Source organism: Trachurus trachurus, assembly GCF_905171665.1.
Source record: "Trachurus trachurus genome assembly, chromosome: 5".
Lineage (NCBI taxonomy): Eukaryota > Metazoa > Chordata > Actinopteri > Carangiformes > Carangidae > Trachurus > Trachurus trachurus.
Window position 1 is genome coordinate 31,060,909 of NC_139896.1, and position 19,854 is coordinate 31,080,762.

General features: G+C 41.8%; 1 protein-coding gene across 5 annotated transcripts in view; it reads right to left on the reverse strand.

The window, feature by feature from the left end:
* pparg (peroxisome proliferator-activated receptor gamma) overlaps positions 1-19,484 on the reverse strand; it is a 34,870-nt gene extending 15,386 nt beyond the window's left edge. For 2 of the 5 annotated variants that reach the window (XM_083971958.1, XM_083971956.1), the window contains exons 1-3: positions 18,110-18,258; positions 1,192-1,488; positions 704-870 (exon numbers count right to left, since the gene is read on the reverse strand). In XM_083971958.1, the coding sequence (XP_083828084.1) occupies positions 704-870; positions 1,192-1,488; positions 18,110-18,161 (516 nt within the window). In that variant the 5' untranslated portion in view covers positions 18,162-18,258. Of the gene's footprint in view, positions 1-703; positions 871-1,191; positions 1,489-18,109; positions 18,259-18,690 lie in introns of those variants that run through there. The other 3 variants (XM_083971959.1, XM_083971957.1, XM_083971960.1) reach the window with 2 other exon arrangements.
* Between the last annotated feature and the right edge of the window lie 370 nt (positions 19,485-19,854).

Sequence of the window (19,854 nt, forward strand, 5' to 3'; positions counted from 1 at the left end):
TGTCTGTAGAAGCCTGCACAGGATGGAAAATATATGGGGCTTGTGGTTAAAGTGACAGACATCAAAAAAATGAAAAAAAAAAAAAAAAAAATACACAATTCTCTCCAAAGCATTATAGAGTTTTTATTCCACCAACCTATTTCACCTCAGAGTGACACATGGTGACAGAAAAAGGAAGGCTGGCAGAGAAACTAAACTTTGCAGTACAAGTTGTTACACCCATTACCATTTCCTGACATGACTCTAAGGTCGTATGACTTTTTTTTAGCAAAACTTTTTGAGAGTAGCAATCATTCATTCTCCACTACTGTGCGTAATTATTTGAGATGTAACGTAACGTAAAAAACATTTTAAAAGGACTAGAATCCAAGTAATTCCTCTTTCACCAGGAAGAAAAGAGATACCAATGCCTTGTGTTTTTTGGGTTTGATGTAAATAAAGTTACACATTAAACATCCAACACCCCACAAATCATCTCAAGGTATTGTGCGATGCCAAAAAAAAAAAAAGAAGGCTTTAACATTTATGTCATTTTTCAAACCTCTAAGTTGTGAGGATTTGCTACTTTACTTTTGTGGTAGTAAACATCTTTGGGTTTTTAGCAGGTGGTTGGATAAAAAAAAAAAAGAGTCACCTGAATTGCTTATATTGTCTTCCCCACTTTGTCTTAGTTTCATCTTTACTCATGATATTTCGGTCCTACCTTGCAGCCCTCACAGGCATGGACGCCATAGTGAAACCCCGAGGCTTTGTCTCCACATACGCGGCACTCGATGTTTAGCGATGCCGTCGACGTGTCGTCCTGAAGCTTGGAGAACACAGGGCTGTCAGAGTACTGAGGTGGTGACTCTGGCTCCAGCTTGATTGAATCTGGTGTAAGAAGGGTAAGTAATCAGAACAGTGAGTCATGCAAGCACAAAAAACTTTCTAACCTCAGATTTAATGCACTTTTGGTTGAAGCTGTTTTTTTTTTCCAAATGTGTGTCCTGGAATCTCTAAGTGACTACAACCACTATTCAACAAAAGTAGTCAAGTACTAATCAATATGTCAATATGTCATATGCATTTTCACATTTCTGGTGCAAGTAGATTCTGAAAAGAAGTTGTAGAGTACTGTACGCCTCCCGCCAGAAATTATCCAGCAAAAGAGAAAATAGACTGAGCTCTGGTTAACCCATGAAACAGACTTACTGTGTGTGCTCAGCTCCATCCTGTAGCTGTGCATGTTTGTGTAGTCCATGTTGGTCAGTGGTTCTACGCTCTGCGGTGGACTGGGGTCATAGGCCACACCAACGGACGAGATGGAGGACACAAGCGAGGGAGACAGGGAGGAAGGGATGGAGGCGGAGGAGATGGAGGTGTAGTCTAACGTGGACAAATGCTTCATGTCCAGGGAGTGGGAGCTGTCATCCAGCTCCGAGAGGTCCACGGCGCTCAGACTGAAACCCACAGGCCAGGCAAGGAGCTGCTGGGTGTCCACCATGTCTACTGTGGGGAGAGATGAAGAGTGACGAGTCAGCGGATGCAATGTCCTTTGTTGACTGTATGTGGCCTTGTTAAAAGAAAACAACACTAGAAGAAGCAGAGAGAGGAGGGGAGGAAGAGGAAAAGTTGGAGGGACAGAGGGAGAAAGGGAGGAGGGGATAGAAAAAAAGAGGAGAAAAACAGGAAGTGAGAAAGAAAGATACCAAGTAAAATGTGACCAGATGCAGCATTATGGTGTTAATGATGAAATATATCAGCTCAAACAGTGTAATACACAAGCAACAGATACACACACCCTCCCATGCAAACAGCACGATGAGTGCTCGTGGTCCTGCGGCTCATTCCTGCAGTCTGTCTGTTATCTAGCACGCAGGGAGGCAGATCGTGTCACGGGGAGTACAAGACGAACTCTGGTGCAGAATGCCTCTTCTGCTCAAAACACCGTCTCCCTCTGTTGCTGTTTGGGTGGCTCGCTGTGTGATTGCCCAACCAAAGGACACAGAAAGGAGGACAGTTTGCGCCTCTGTCTGTCTGAGGCCAAGGATGTAGGATTCTGACTTTTGGAGTTGAACATGGAGCTGTGTTACACACTGTCCCTTTTTTTTTTCTTTTTTTCAAATAAACCATTTCTCTACGTTTTTCTAATTGACCACAAATCCTATACAAAGACCAACACACAATAAAGGTCACATATAGAGCAAGACATAACAATTATAGCAGTGTCCTACTTAAATTCTGGTGTTTGTTTGTCAGCAGGACCACATAAGAAGTACAGACCTGATTCAAACTGAACTTGTTGGAGGTGTGGGGTACACATTTGGTTTCAGATCTGGATCAACTGAGTCTGAGTTTTTGTTTTTTTATTTATAAAGTGCGGTGTTTGTTGATTGACATTGACATTGGTGTAGGTCTGCGCTCTCTGCGTGCTCCCTCGGACTATTTTTAGTTGTGCATTTGATGCACTTGCAAGTATTTGCAGTGGGATGATGTATATGAGATTGACTAAAAATAAACTACAGTGGCCATGTATGCTTTAATGAGGCAACACGTGAGCCAGGTTTTTGTTTTTGGCTCTCAGTCTTTTTAACAGTTTTTGAACACCTGTGGAAATCTCTGGCAGCACAGATACTTGTTTGTGTAAATTCATTGTTGGTTTTAGTCTTCTCATGGCATCTGTTGACACTGAGAAAAATACAGTACATCATCTTTGTTTACCGTTAATAAAATACCTGAATCATGTACTGTATGGTAACATGAGCTTAATCAACACACAGCTCCCTCTAGATATTCAGCTCTGTGATGATAAAAATTAATGAAGTCAGGCATTTCAATATCTAACTGAGATGGTCAGACATTGGAGGAGGAAAGTCAGCCGAGATGGTCAAAGTCCAGTCATCAGACGTTACGACAGTCTAAATGAAAGCCAACAACATACAAGGCCATACAGTATAAAGAGGGAAAAATGTGTTTGGTTATGCAGAAATGAGTAAAATCTGTTTATTGTTTAACGTTGTCCATGTCTTAACATAAATTTTTTTTGCAAAAACTGACAAACATATCAAATAAAAATGTGTCAGAAATATAAACTACAGTATCAGTTTCAGAACTGTTAAAATAATTTATTTAAACAACTGAGAAGTTTTTCAGCAATGAGTGTATTTGTAGGGGGAAATTATTCATATCTAGTGTTTACATCAGCAGGATAGTGTATGTGGGGTTAAACTCAGTGAAGAGTTGGGTTCAGTAATGTGTTTATAATAGTTTTTGGCTTGACAGTGTCTTCAGTGGAGACACAAGCTATATCAGGCATGGATACAGAGACAACATTTGTTAGTATCCTTAGATATTACTAAAACTTTTCACGCAACATTTGATGGAAGAAAACTCCTTGTAGGAAGGAAATAGCTGATCCGTGTCTTTATATATATATATCAGTGCTGGAAACGACTTAGTTTTCCCACGCTTTTTTCTTTTTTTTTAAGAGGGAGGAAGCCATGCTTGATTTCTGACCCTGATTTAAACTAAAGAATCTCTGAAAAGGAAAAGACAAACTAGCTGCAGTTTATAAATAATCAATAGACTAAAAGGTCTGTGTACTGAACTACATGGCCTGCCAAACAACCTTTTGTAACTGCCACCGAATCTCAAAATAAACCCCCTCTAATCAACCTTGGGCGCTCAATTTGAGGGGAAAGAAAAAAAAAAACCTAACAAAGAATGAGATGAATTATGCAACAGGACAGAACTAAAATAGCAATACTCCGATGGCACAGTAGCACCAGGTATAAAAATTGCTTGAAATGGCTCCAAAGTATCTGGCAAAACATCCCCGCGGAGCAAACATCCTCCTTTCTCAACTACACATTGTTTCCTTTTTAACTTGTTTGGAATGTGGCAACGCAAAATCAGCGGGGGATCCACTTAAAATTCACAGTGACTGTGACATTGTTTCAGAGTAGGGGAGCGAAAGTGTGCGTGTGTGTGTGTGTGTTTTCCCGCAAGCTGTATCACTTCCACCGCCTTGGAAGCAGCTGAGGGGGAAAATGCTGACTATTAATAACCAGAGAAACCTGGTTATTTTTCCATTTGTTGGCCCCTTGCCAGGTGATCCAAACCTAAAATAGACAAACGCATTGGAGCCGCTTGTGTCCTGGTTGGCAGCGAATCATATGGAGACAGAGATAGAGATAGAGAGAGAGAAAAAGAGAGAGAGAGAGAGAGAGAGAGAGAGAGAGAGAGAGAGAGAGAGAGAGAGAGAGAGATGAGGAGTGAGATAAAGTGAGAGAGGTGACAGAGAGCAAGTCCCAAGACCACTTCAAGAAATCAAACATCTCTCGAGGGGTATTAAGAAAAAAACCCTTATCTTAAGAAATTCATGCTCTGTGCTCAACACCGTGCGCAAAGAAAACAAGGAAGGCCGCAGCAGTCTGGCAGTTAAACCACGGTGCTTAAATCATGTTGTAATCCAAGGTGAAACAAGTTTGTAGGCAGAGTGTCCATGGAGATGCTGTAATACAAAATCTATACTGAATCCAACAAGTTTGTGAGCTGCGTGGGCAAACAACCTGTCAGACGGTATAAAAGGTGACAGATGATTAAGGTTTATGTAGCACACACTGTGTTTGTAAAGTTTGCGTGTGTGCGTGTGTGGTTGTGCGTGCCGATGAGAGCATGTGTGCGACAGTTTAGCCGGTGTCTCCTGCCTGTTCTCAGATTTCCACATGTGAGAACTTGTCCTCCAGGTACAGGAGCACAGTGTGTAGGAGTATGTTCTATCATCCATTTCTTCATGTCATGGCATAATAACAAAAGGCCAACGTCAAACTGGAGGGCAGGTTGGGCAAGCTGATGTACCTGTACAAGCCAGGCTGGTACTGTGTGTGTGTGTGTGTGTACAAGGAACATGTACAAGGAAGAACACCGGCCATCAACCCCCCCAAAAAAAGTATTGTGTACAAGTGACACAAAAGCTGGATTAAATAAAATTATTATGTTAACTTTGGGAGTGATAATGACTCTGTTCTCACAGCGCGAAAAACTGCAGTTCTGGAAAAAGAGGTGAAACCATGAGGTCAAACAAAGAGATGTGAAATCTTTCCTTTAGGGACAGAGTTGCAAAACGAATTAAATGTTTTTTAACGTTCATATTTCCCCACACCCGGTCCAAAATGAACTGAAGCAAAGGCCGGGATCCGCTTACTGCACAGAGAGTGGCTGAGGTCGTTTTTGTTCCTTTGAAAATGGAGTTTTGGTGATTACAATGAATTTGCTTTTTTTTTTTTTTTTTTGTCAGGTTGTATACAGAAAGTGCTCAAGACGGAAAACACAGTACAATACAAAAAAAAAAAAAAAAAAGACTACGTGAATGCAGAAAAAGCTGACGGTGAAGTTACCCGTGCAGTCAGACATTATCAAGTGCTGTCATCACTTCTTCTTTTACACTCCTACACATCGGGAGTCATTTAAGAGTCAGGCAAAGAAAACACACAAAGTGCGATGTAGTTCAGGACAGGACAGAAGCCTACGTAGTCTGGTGTATTTAGTAACAAAAGGCAGAACCTGTCCTGCTGCATTCAAGGCATTTACACTCTTATCTTCTCTGTTTGAATAAAAACTATGCTTGCTCTCTGAGGGTGAGAACTACATTCACTCGATCAGATGCACTGTGGGAAACGTATTTTGTACTTTTCTTTTTCTTTACAAACCACGACAATTCTAAAATGTGTACTTTTTTAGTAGGTTGTTGGCCTGTGCTAGAGAAGTGAATTGCAAACAGATAAATATAAATTTGTGCCCTTCTGACGTAAACACAACCACAACCCCCTAATTTATCACAGTCTAGCACTTGACAAATTTCTTGGTGCTGCTTTTATGACATCCTGAAGACAAAATGACTTGTTGCAGAGTATTTCCTCTTCTAGAGGAAGGCGTAGTTTTCTCTTTCTTTTCTTTCTTTCTTTTTTTTGCACTGTAAGCCACTTGTATTATCACAGTTGTCCCATATATATGAATGTATGCAAGTGTGATATACAGAGAGAGAGAGAGAGAGAGAGAGAGAGAGAGAGAGAGAGAGAGAGAGAGAGAAAGAGAGTAAGTGCTCAGAGCTCTGTGACTTCCTGACCTCTTCATGTAAAACAGCATGTGGTTCAGTGTCATGACTAAAACAAAGATATGCCCGCCTGCACGTCTGCCTCACAGTCCCCCACAATTTCTCTGAAAAGACGAAGCGTGCTGGATTCTTGCCTGCTTAGTCCTGCATGAGGAAGCTGTGGGACGCTGGGTCACTTGTTGCAATAATGCTGTGGTTTATTGGACTGCATTAAACGTGATCGTGGGCAGGTGCTCAGTTCAAGAGCAGAGGGGTGGAAAAAGCCTCATGCAAAGTAACTGCAAAAAAAACCTAAAAAAAAACTACCATCCTCCTTCACTCTTCAGGAAACTGGCACTCAGTTTTACCTTTGGTGGTGTAAAGCCACCACGGGCAGAATTACCTGTATGGGCCTTCCCCCGTCTGCGCCTAGATGATCAAACAGGAGAGTGGTGGAAAACTAAGTGCACCCGAGGTGTCAGCCAGAGGTCTGGAGTGCCCTCTCAACAGAAACGAGAGTCTCTTGGTGTCTGAAAACCCACTTGCTCGGTTGGTACTGAATTTACTCATGAAACTTCAAAGCCCGACACAGTGGGAGGCTACAAACCACAATCTCTGTCTGTTTGGCACAATTCTGAGTAAAACAGCACCCAGACTAGCTCTCTCTGATTTGTATTAGATTGTTATCTGGTTTTTGTATTGCAACTTCCAAAGCTAAGAAAGTAGTGCAGGACCGGGTCAACCTGAGGTCACTCTGAGCTGGAGAAAACATGCTGTTTATGTGTTTTGCCTCATCTCTGAATTTTATACGTACACAAAGATGTGAGTTCACATGCAATTGATGCTTTTTAATCCTAAATATTTAATGTATAGTCTAATTCAGACCTTGTGTGTGTGCATTCACTTGTTAACAAAGGGGAACTGTGTGAATATGGAGAATATGGAACTGCCTAACAGGACCCCGATTTTTTTTTCTCACTTGGCGAAACAGAGAAAATGTTTGACCTGCAGGTTTCTGAGTTCACTGGTGCCACAAACTACGACAACGTCGGTCTTACACACAAACCCAAGCAAGCTCATGAAGAGATAAAGTGTCTGAGAGAAGGCACACTGCATATCAAACAAAACTGGTTGACCTGCAGTATCTCGCTGATAAGCACTGATGTCTGCTCCTAATCGACTAAAAGTGGAAGCCAGCTCACCAGACTGAATGTACACATGTATTCACTGCAGCAACCTGCCCGCATACGATAGTAAACTGGTCTTTGCTTCACTGTGCCCACAGCTGACACACGCGACAAACTGGCTGACGGTGACACACACACACACACACATCCACACACATACACACAGACACACTCATAAATGGCAGAGGAAAGTCCACTCCACTCACCCTGTTCCTCCTGTTTCAGCCTCTAACACCGAGTGCTCGGTGTCAGCTCACTGACAGTGGCAGTGAGGAGACTGGTGTGGTGGTGGTATAGTGGTGGTGGTGAGTGTGTGTCTGTGTGTGTGTGTGTGTGTTTGCGTGCGTGCATGTGTGTGTGGTCATGCTTTTCCTCAGGAAGTGATGACCCATAGAAAGGGAACTACACACACATTTTCTCTTTCTAACAGAGTCTGGGCTCAGCAGAAGTTCAGACAGCTAACTATCATGTGGTCCGTATGTGTGTGTGTGTGTGTGTGTGTGGGTGGGGGGCTGGTTGTGGGGGAGGCGGCAGAGTGTCTCCTTCATTCCTCATTTTTTTCATGTGTAAATGTTTCTGCATACTTACAGTAAAAACTTCTCTTTATGTGTTTTTTTTCTTGAATGTGTGTACATGTGCATGAGCTAGTGTGTGTGCGTGTGCATGAGTGTGTGTGTGTTAGGTGGTAGACATCAGATGCAGATGATTTCCTGTTGCTTCACTCTGACAGGCAACCTCATCATGCTTCTCTGGTTGCACTTCTCTCCCTCCACTCAGTCACTCAGTGTGTGACGCAGTGACGCACTCACTTCTGCCTCCTTATGCAATTCCAACACAATACAAGTCTGTCCGTTTTTTCCGATGTCGGTTCAAACTACGAGGTTACAATTTCTGAGAAATCGCCGAATCACTGAAACTGTCTGGTTTATGTTTAAGCTACAGTCTGCAGTTTTTATTTTATGCTGGATGCATTTTCAAGAGATAACTGAGCATATGGCCATCGGTCGGGGGACAGCGGTTGACAAATTAATCTTTTGGTTTACTGACGCGTTTACATTGATGTTGATCCATATGTTATCCTTTCAAAATGAAAACAAATACATGAATAAAGCCAGCATAGGTCAGTATCCTGCAGAGCAGCTATAAATGAGTTCTAATGTTAAACACGCAGTAAAGCACTCGTACGCATTCCCAAGACAACCAACAGAGAAGTGGTTTCTTCTTACAGAGTGTGACGATGGGAAATTTCTGCCGTATTTATATATACAGACTATACAGGGATGCAAAATAATTGACAAAGCACAATTTATGTGACCAGAAGTGTTCCTAAAATGAAGGAAATGAGACAGGAGAGTCAGGCAGGCTGAGCACGTCAGAGAATGAGCCTCGGCTTGTTCTGCTACTATCAATCATTCACTCGTAACTGGGCTGTTCTGGTGGAAAGGGTCAAGGTTGGACAGGTGGGGTCAAGAGATCTCACGTTAGCTTGACAGTGGATTTCACTCCTCCGCTCCCGTGCTGCAAGTGTGACAGTGTGCATGAGGAAAACAACCGACCCTTGCAACACTGCAGAGCCAATCAGAGAGAATGTCAGAATGGGTCAAAACAATAAATGTTTAGCTGAATGAAACTGAATTTCATCAGCAGTGAAAACTTTTAGGGAATAACACTGGCGCCATACAAAGGTTCATACAAGGTGTCTGTCTGCCCACACCGTGACAGATCTACCATTGCGTTTAACAGTCTGAGGAAGCCGCAGTGCTGCAGGTGGGAGGCATAAACCTCAGGTGCAAGAATGAATCTGAAAAAAAAAACCTCAGTTGTGGGGAAAAACTGTGAAAAATGACTCATCAGATCAATTGTTTTTCCATCCACCTAGAAGCTAGCATTTGTGTCTCTGTTCGTTATGTTGTGCATTTTTCGTGTTATGTTGTATGTGCAGAAACTCATCATACACCAAAGAGGCTGCAACTTAACTGTAAAACGACTCAGACACAACATCCTGTCAGTTTTTAGTGCCAGGAACTGTTTTTTTGTAACTTTAAGTGAACAAAATTGCATTTTTCACACCTGGCTGTAAACACATAGCCTCACCTCTGATGTGTGAAACCTGAGCTTCACCTACCAGTGTGCATTCACACTAAAAGACACATGAAAAGCAGCAGGCACTGTGGTTGTTGGCTGTGTGTTGTTAACCATCCCAGCAGTTGTTGCCATGATGCTGCATTGTTTGTTTGTTTGTTTTTTACCTCATGTAGGAGTTTAAGGGAGTAGTTCAATATTTCAGGAAATATGCTGAGAGTTAGATGAGTATGTCAATACCACCATCATGTCTGTGCATGGCTTTAGAGATTAGCATGAAAAAAATGGGTGGAAACAGTTTAGTTCAAATATATCCTCCTCTGAAGCTCAACAACCAACATCCACATCTCATTTGTTTATTTCAAATACAAATAGAAATGTAAAAAATCATCATTACAGCATTACCTGAAATGTTGAACTATTCCTAGTGAGTGGTGAATTTGTTAATGACATAATCTGAGCAACTCTGCCACTCACAGCACAGTGATGTCAATTCCCCAAATGAGACTGTGAATGAAGATGACTGCCTCCACAGATAAAGGGTTTGAATGATACCACACCGCACAGTCAACAGCAGCTGACCCAGAGTGGAGCAGCCTCATCACGTCTGCATTGCTCTGCACTTCTGATGACTGATCAGTCAAGTCATATTTATGTCATTTACATCTGTTCAACAACTGTAATGCGGCAAAACAGCAAATATATTAACATGCTTACCTGGCAACATGAGTTTACAAACTTAACGAGCTAATCTAACTCTTCAATCAGTCTGTCCAGCTTTTGGTCATTGTTTGAATATTTAATTATCCATTGTGATTGTAAGAGGAATGGGCTTGCCAGAATCACATACGCACACTCAAACACACATACACTACACACACACACACACAAACAAACACACTGATGCTCAGGATGTGTACTACATTGCTGTCAGAGTCATAATGTGACTGGGACGTGAGGCGGGCCTTGTATCACAGGACGACAGGGTGACTGAAGTGGCCGCTGAACAACACTCTGGGGGATTGTAAAGAAAGGTATCGGCTCCTTTCATGAAAACAAAGGCACACAAATTATACCATATTCACATGCAAGGACATGGAAGCTCATTGCAACGTAAAGTCTGACCTGAAATATGGGCAAGGCTATACACACACACACACACACACACACACACACACGATGGTCAAAGAAAAAGAAGAAACTGAAAGAGAGTGGTAACTGCTGTAGCATACACCTCCATGTGTGTGTATGGTCCATATGCTGCTATCTGGGAATCTGCAGTTTTCACAATCTAATAATCTAAGTCTAAGGACATGAACTTTTGCCTAATTCCTTTAAATAGTTATGAGTTTATGGTTGATGAGTCCCTTGAGCTTCAAGAGCTTCCTTGCTGGATAAGGGGAAGGAGTGGTACATGCTATCAAGGCCTTACACACACACACACACACACACACACACACACACACACACACACACACACACACACACACACACACACACACACACACACACACACACACACAAACACACACACACACACACACACACACACACACACACACACACACACACACACACACACACACACACACACACACACACACACACACACACAGAGGCACATGCAGACACTCCACACATGGTGACATGTAGGTGCCTGGGTGTCACACATGTATAAGGACACATGTGTGCACAGGATAAACAAAGGGCAGTTCAGGGCACTCCTGTTTATGACGAGAGAACAAAGTCAAAATCGATCTATCTTTGTCTCACACACCCTGTCATACACAAACACACACATAGCTGAGCGTGAAACAGGGCACAGGAGTTGGAAAGAGTGAGGAGGACGGATGAGGATGAGAAAGGCAGACTCAAGAGATGACAGGTTTTATGACTGTCATTTATGATGACATCACGCTAGTTCATGATCACCGTGAGCTAGTGTCATCCGGGCTGTGGAGCCTGTGTGGGAAATCACAGCGGAGAGGATTTATAGCTTCAGTTGACAGGGACAGGGAGGGAGAGGAGGGCTCCGCACTAGGAAGAGGGAGAGGTACAATGTGGGGAAGGGTCATGCCCTGTTTCTCAAAGTGGAGAGGAAAAGACGGGAGTGTGCTGCCTTCGGCTGCGGTTCGGCTGGACAATAACAAAAACAAGACATGACGTGAATCTCATTCACAGAACACACTGTAAATATGCGTGCCGGGAAAGGTGTGCGCGCAAGAAACGGATCTAGATTTGTCGAAGATAAAGGAAGTTTCGGGGAAATGAACAAAATGAGTGTCAGAGTTGGCTCAACAACTGACCCTTCACTGACCCCCCTCACCTGAGAGATCGTTGTCCAGTTATAGCTTAGGCGCTTTTCCACTACACAGTCACGGCTTGGTACAGTAAAGGTGCTTTTCCACTACAGCTGAGTTCTCTAGTTCCTCCTCAGCGGGGGCAGAGTTGTCGCAGGGGCTATCGCAGGGCCGCATTTTTCGTCTCTCTCTTTTTTCGATCCTCTCGTCAGCTCCAAACTCACTCATCTGCACCTCGATTTTTCCACACAGTAGTCATTTAACTCAGGTGAAGGAATAACAACAGATCAGTGGTGGCTGTTGCCACTGTGGTTTTAAAAATTGACGATGCTCGCGACGACGCTCTGCCCAGTAGGCTACCTGGCACCAGGTACAAGGGGCTAGTGGAAAAGCAAGTAAAGCGTGCCGTGCCGTGCCGTACCGCGCTAGTGCACATACAGCAGACCTACTGTACAGTAGGTAACTACCTTATGGTACACCTGTAACATACTTGGTAGGATGCTTCCAAGGTCATGAATAAGCTCATCACTGGTTTGTTGCCCCTGTTCATGATCACGCATCCACTGTGCTGTACCACAGCCTCAATTGATCCTGGATGCTGTCAGAGTTTAAGTAAATGTTAGTTTTGCTCTTCATTAAAATTGAGGAAGTTTACACCCAAAATAACCCCATACTGTAGGTGAGATGGCATGAGGTTTACCAAGCACACTTGGTAGACCTCATCTTAAAAGCCTCCTTTATTCTAACCGTAAGTGACAAAGTGTGAAAATGCAGACTATGAATGGCATAAACCTAACCACTGTCTTACTTCAAGTAAGTAAGTTTTAGTTCAGGTAGCTTACCAAATACCATACAATACCATCAAAATCTGACATTTTTCGTTTGCCTACAAGTAACAATAGAATTTTTCAAGTATATTTTTGGGGCTTTTTGCTTTAAACTGATAGTTGAGAGAGACAAGAAATGGGGAGGCTGAGGGAGAATGACATGCAGCAAAGGGCCACCCGATGCGGGATTCTGACCGAAGCCGGCTGCAGCGAGGACTATAGCCTCTGCATATGGGGTGCCTGCTCAACCCACTGAGCTAAACGGCGCCCCAACAATAGGTTTATTTGAGGTCTGACATTAACATGAGCCGTCAGTGATCCGATCACAAGTGGACAGTTCTAAGAACACAGTTCACACATGGTTCACACGTTGCATTAGCCAGTGACAACTTGTGGTCTGATCTTATTTCCCTGCTCTATTGCTGTTTCTTACCAGTCAGGCAGGTCAGTTGCCCATGCGTTTGAGGGAAAATAACATGGAAAGAGAGTGAGAGAGAGAGTGCAGGACAGGGAGGGGTTGAGTGATCAATGTGCTGCACCCAGACCTATGCTGAAATTACTTCAATTTCATTTTAGTAATTTTAAATGATAAAAAAAATGTTTGGTTCATTGTGAAACTGTGGCAGGACTGTGGCAGAGGTCAGCAGTTGAGTAGGGTGACCCAGTCCTTACACGCGCTCACACTGCTAAAAGAATATGGCCACATGTGGCCCAGTCCGCCTCTGGATATGATCTGAGTGATCAGATCTCAAAAGCTCAGCTGCACTATTATAAATACATCCTGCCAAATATTTTCTCTGACTGCGTTTTCAGGTCCTTTTTATGCACTTTAATAATTTATCGGTTTTAATACAGTTTTTTAATTAATGTTATATGTTTTATATGTTATGTGTTTTATGTGGGAGTGATGTTTTTTGTTTACATGTTGTCGCAATGACAATAAAGCTTCCTTGATTCTTGAATCTTTGAAGAACAATGCTGTTTCATTGACTGGAATGGAATATTATATCATGATTTTTTTTTTTTCATAAAGTGAAGAGAAAAACACTTGGTTTCTCTCTTTTTTTTAACCAACCAACACAGAGGTGCAGTAATGTTTCCATCACTACCTAGCCAGCCCAAGCCTGAAAACTATATGCTGTCAACAGTTACCACAACACTGGAGGTTTTAGGGGGTAAATCTGCCCACTGTCATCTTAAACTGCATGTGGATCATGCTAGCATTGGAACCAATGGCAATCATATCAATAATAACAATGATAATAAGGGGCCGCAGCTTCATAAACAGTTTATTTACAGTTACCTATTCAGCAAAGGGCTTTTATCCAAAGTGACGTATTTATTCATCAAATAATTAATGACGAGGACAAACACAAATGGAACTACAAGAAGTTAAAAATAACATTTCTCGACAGGGAATGTTTTTGTTCCTGTTCTATTGCTGTGGCATCATTTGGCATTTAACCATTGATGGCTAATTTTAAATTGAGGGGGTGGATTACATTCATCATATGTCATGCCCAGCAGAACCTGAAGTGGTGATGTCTCAAACAGGGCCACATCAAGTACTTGTGCACACCAAGTCTGACTCAGTCCTAAGTTCCCTCTGGAGACGAAGGTTTTGACCTGAGGAGCTGCTGTTTGCTCCCACATCATTCGAAAAGGGAAATTAGGACAGAGGTTGCTGGATATCCTTGCTGTCTGTTGACTAATATCTATGTTAAAGTGCATTGGCAAGAAAATTCTTCTTATTAGTGTATTTGTGAAATTGTGTGGGTGGGTGCAGCCATAAAGCAGAATACTGGCTGAACTGATGGGGGCCTTAACGCGATTTCTTCACGTTTCTGTACAGAATGCGATTTGTGGAGCTGACAAAATGAGATACCAAGTTTATTGGGAGACAATTGTTTTGTTATATTGCTAATCATGTCTCATTTTTCAATCGAAAATGTCAAACATGTACAGGTTCTTTGCCCTCAAGAAATTGCACAAATTATAATTCATTTCTACAACAAGCAATTTACTGATCATCACGGAAGAACCTGATCATTTTACATTGTAAATTTAACGTAAGTTATTTGTAAGGGGAGGTGGAAATGGGTTTTGAGTAATAACAAGATTTTAGGGAAAAAGATATTTAAATTTTATTGCTGAAACTTCTGAAACTGAAAAAACTGAAAGTTTTTTTTTATGTTGCATTGAAACTTCTCCAATGGACGGTGTTGTTGTGACTGAAGCAACATCTTTGGTGCTCACAAAATTTCTGGATTTCTATTAAAGCAGAAGTAAGCAGAATGTTTGCGTTAATATAAGTCTTAAATAGTTATATCTTCCAACGGCAATCACTTATATAGAGTGTTTGGTCTGAAACACGGGTCTGTCAGTAACTCTGCTCTGCTGTAAGCCGAGGAGAAAACTTTCCTTGTATCCTACAACCTTTATCCAATGAGGCGAGAGAACAGCATAAAGGGGCGGTCCTCTCTGTGTGTGCAGCCAAGGGATGCGCGTGAATGTGGTGACGTAGGGACGAGGGCGGGGACTGCTAACTCCATCGGCTGACAGGAAGTTAGCCAAAACGACCGGATCGCTTACTTCTGCTTTAAATACTTAATGACAACCAGATTTATGACATAAACATGTTTACATCATATGAATTAAATCTTATTCTCCACACTGGTGAAGCATCTGGCTTGGTTTTTTACAGCAGCGGCCCTGGGTTTGAATCCAACCTGTGGCCCTTTGCTGCCTGTCATCCCTCCTCTTTCTCTCCCTGACTTTCCTGTCTCTCTTCACTATCCTATCACAATAAAGAAGAAATACATAAATTGGAAATGTTATCTTTTTAATGGTGAAAGAGAGAAAATAATTAGAGTTATGGTTACAACAGCTTCAGTAAAATGATACATGGAGTCTGTTCACTAAACACATGCAGCATTTTTTGCGTGGGATTTTTACCTTTAAACAGAGGGTTGGTGGAGAGGGATAGGTTAGGAAGGAAAGAGAGAGAAGGGATGACATGCAGCAAATGGCTCAGGCCAGGTTTAAACCTTTATGCTCACACAACTTTTGAATCAAACTCATTCAGAAAACTATAGGAAAGAATTTGAATCGGATCACTTTGTTTAACTCTGACTGACTTTCCCACTGTGCAGTCAGTCACTGAATATGAAATCTAATTCTGTATGAAAAAAAAAATCATGCTGAAAACTTGCTGATCAAAATCCTGATCCTGATCAGTGTTGTACATTAAAAGAGAGGATGTGGTGGTTTAGCAGAGAACCATGGAGACATAAAAGATTAACTAGTACAGCTGAATTTGTCACCAACAAACACCCTGTGGTGGTGCCATCTTTCTTTGCAGGAATCTAGCTAAATGTCAAAAATGCTGCAAGACAACAAATAGTGTAACGATCATCCTTGAAGTTAATAATTACACATAATTTAAAAATCAATGAGATAACCTTATGGCTAAACTATATGAACGTCATCTGATAAAACCAAATCAAAGGTGGGCCTTTTGAAAAACAGATGAACGACGACGACATGAAACGCTAAATTATAGTAAACAAACCAGGATGTCAGCGGTGTAGAGGCAGAAGTGGTTAGCTATCTGTGGGCTGAACCGGAGCATGTCGCTCTCTTTTTATCTGTATGTATTCATACAGATACTGATGCAGACTTGAATATTTTCCTTCCTTTCATGCAGTGATTATGTTTTGTTAGTGCAAACACAAGACCTACAGCGCTCCGTCTGTTGTTTTAAATCAACCCAGATCTTCAAAAACCAAGGTGAATCCTGGTGTCAAGGTTTTCTTTAAGAACGTATACTAAGTCTTTACTGTACACCAACTCCAGTAAAGCTCTGTGGTGAGGTATGTTGTCTACTGAGAGTTAACCATGACTTTCAGGCCGTGTGAGCGACAACATAAACACAGCATGCTATCTTGAGACACTCCTTTCATTTATGACAACAGAACAAAGTCCAAATCTGTCCCAGTCACACACACAAACACGCACCTCTCTTTAGGAATTATATAACTTGATACGCAATAACTCACAGACTGGTACTGTATCAACACACTTCAGTCAGACTTTGCACGGCTCAAGCAGAGATGACAAGATCATTTTACCAGCGTGGTGTGTTGTCCTGTGACTGATCTAAATTTCCTGTGATTTTAATCCATTTGTGTGTTTGGCACAACTATCTACACTGTCCAACTCTCAAACAACCCGCAAAGCACAAATATATGTACCAAGTCAGCATGCTCTATTGACAAATCACTGCCAAAATACCACAACTGTTAATCAAGTTATTGCACTAAAATGTGGAGGGGATATGATGACATTAACCCATGAGTATGCTAGATGACCTTCAGTGACTTCTTCAAAACAGATGATTTCTCAACCACAAATGCATCATAAGTTCTGCTACTTTAAAATAGCCATGTTAAAACTGATGACATTTTTTAACCTTTAATTAACTGAGCACCTATGATTTAATTCTGATGAACAGGTACAGAAATGGCAGAATTAGACTCATATTCGTATTATTAGTTCATTATTATGGGATTACCTGACAATTCTTTTCAGGAGTTATGAAAAGTAGACTTATTGATTGGTGACTTTCTGTTTCTGACATTTGTTTTCAATACTGTGGCTTGTAATGTCAGAGAACACCTTTTCTCTGGTAGAAGACAACAACTTGCCAGTAAATCTTTCTCTCCTTTAAACAAATTTTACTTTTTTTATTTAGGAAGCATGACGATGTCCACCAACTTAATAATCACTGAGTATTAGGAGACATCACATCATTGACTCTAAATAACCCACATGGATGGCCAGTTATGTTTTTGCTCAATAAATAACTGTAAGCATTTATTTTTCCTGATTAATGCATTACGTAAACTTGCAGATACTGGATTTTCTTGAAACACTGTGAACTTTATAGATTCAATTTTGTTTAATAATTCTGTGTGTTGAGCGACAACAATCAAATCTGACTAAAATACAGTATAAGCAGACATATGGATATATCTCAAGCAAAATAATATTTTTCAATAGTCTGAGATCTCCCATTAGACCTATGAAGATCAAAAACCTTAAAAGTTGAATTATTTTATAATGTTTTATATTACGCGTACATTACTTGAATATAGAGAATTTTGTGTATGCCTATAAAATCTATATGTTTTCCCTGAGTTGTCAGATTATTGACACGAAGATCTTACATATCGTGATCGTGGTAAATGCATGAACAATCACAGTCTCTGTTGGCAGTGATAGTCTGAGCCTTGTACAACAAACTGATAAGTTCTCCTTTCAAGTGTCATTATGTCATCGCAATAAAAACAACATTAAACCATTTAACAGCTCACATCAGCTCACCAAAGAGCCATAGAGCAATCTCTACAATAAAAAAAATCAGCTCTGGCCCCTGAGCTTGAGTCCACGTTATTGCTGAGTCACGACCAAGGTTTTCCGGTCAATTCATAAACACAGAACTGCCTGAGCGTTGTGCAACGGGGCATCCAGACACCAGACGAGCTAAAGACATGAAAGAGGAATTCATACAAGACGACATAGAAAGTTGTGTTCATAGAAATCTATATGTCTGAGTGACATACAGTCTCCTTGACTCACCTGAGAAGTTGTGACCACTTTGATGGTTAAAATCTCTGCCTGGTGTTTGCATGTCAAGCTCACACTCACACTGTGGTCTGCTGACACACTATGGATCAACATCTGACTGTGTGCCAGTTGTCAGTCCTGTGGCCGCACCCCCCCACCCCTCCGCCCTCACCATCACCGCCCCCCCTCATCTGTACGCCACTGGCAATCTGTCACACTGCAAGACGTGTCCACTATTACAAGATATTAGGCGATATCCGGCACACTCTCACCGCAGCGGAAAAGCAAGGGGATTTTTTTTTTTTGGAATAACTTAAACAGTGTCAGCTTTATGCGTTTGAGTCAAAATGGTTTTTATTTATTCAAAAGAAAAGACTGAGGGATCAGTTAATATCAATGTCAGATTTTGTAAAGAAGTGGATTCCTTAAAAAAGCACATTGACTCGGTTTTTATCTAAAAAATGCTTTAAGGTGGTTTCCCGTGTTTTACAATCGCCAGCACACACACACACACACACTCTCCCCCTGTGTCATGCACGTACACGGACTGACAGAGCAGCGAGCTGACTGTCGAGCAGCGGAAGGTGACTGACCTGATCAGTGCAGCCGGAGACCACTTGCTCTTTCTCGGATCTGGATCGTCTTCTACTGCAGTGAACAACTTCACGTGTCACTCCCCCTCCGGACACCGTAAGTGGCGTCTCGTCGCAAGCTGCTGCAGTGTCAAAGTGGTCAGGTCTGTTTACCGTGGTGGTTCCCGGTCATGCTGCTCTTACTACAGTATTACTGCTGGTGTTGTTGCTGCTGCTGCTGCTGCCCCTGTGGTCGGTGGGTCGGTGTCTGCCTGCGTCTCTCCTCCCTCCTCTCAACACAACCGCCCGGGATCCTGAGGACACACGCAGAGGCATCAAATTACCCTTCACTACCCTTCACTACGTCGTTGGAGCTGTATGTTACAGCCAGGTGTTTTAATTAGTAGTTAAGTTAACAGTTAGCTTGTTTGTTTCCTTGCTGAACACCAACATTGGAATTTGGAAAATAATTAACTCAAATGAATAGTATTGGGAAATGTTTTCTCTCTGGTAGAGCCTTAACTGTAAGTTAGCATGGAAAAATAAAACAGAAAAAGAACAAACAAATAAATCCACTTACCAACCCCCTACAAAGCTCACGAATTTGTGCTATGGTGCTATGCTATTTTGTGCTATGACCGTGGCTATGGCGGGACTGTTCCTAGGCAACCAGTGGAGCTACTAATTAGCCTAGCTACCACAAAATAAATAAATAAAAAGTGGTCTTAAAACAACAAATTGTATGTATTTATTATATATATTATTATTTACAAATGAATTATTAAATGTTATACGCTTAATGTAAGTTTTCTTTTTGTTGTCAGTGTGGTCATTGGAGACCATGATGATCTCGACAGAACAAAGCCAACTAGAAGTGGTGATAGACATTGAAGTGAAATTAAACTCACAAGTCCACAACTGATTATTTAGGTAGACAAACTGCCCAGGATCACAATGGTTATTGACACAGTTGCAAAAAATTAAAAAAAAAAATAGTTTCTTAAGGCTAGTGAACACTTCTAGTGGGACTTACCTATGTCTGAACGACTGTTCCCTGACTTGGTAGCTTTGTCAGCTCCAGGAATACTATCAAAGTACCGTATGCAGTAAGTTAACTGCGTGGCGCAGTGGTTAAAAGCGGCCGCCCCATGTAGAGGCCACAGTCCTCAACGCAGTCGTACCTGG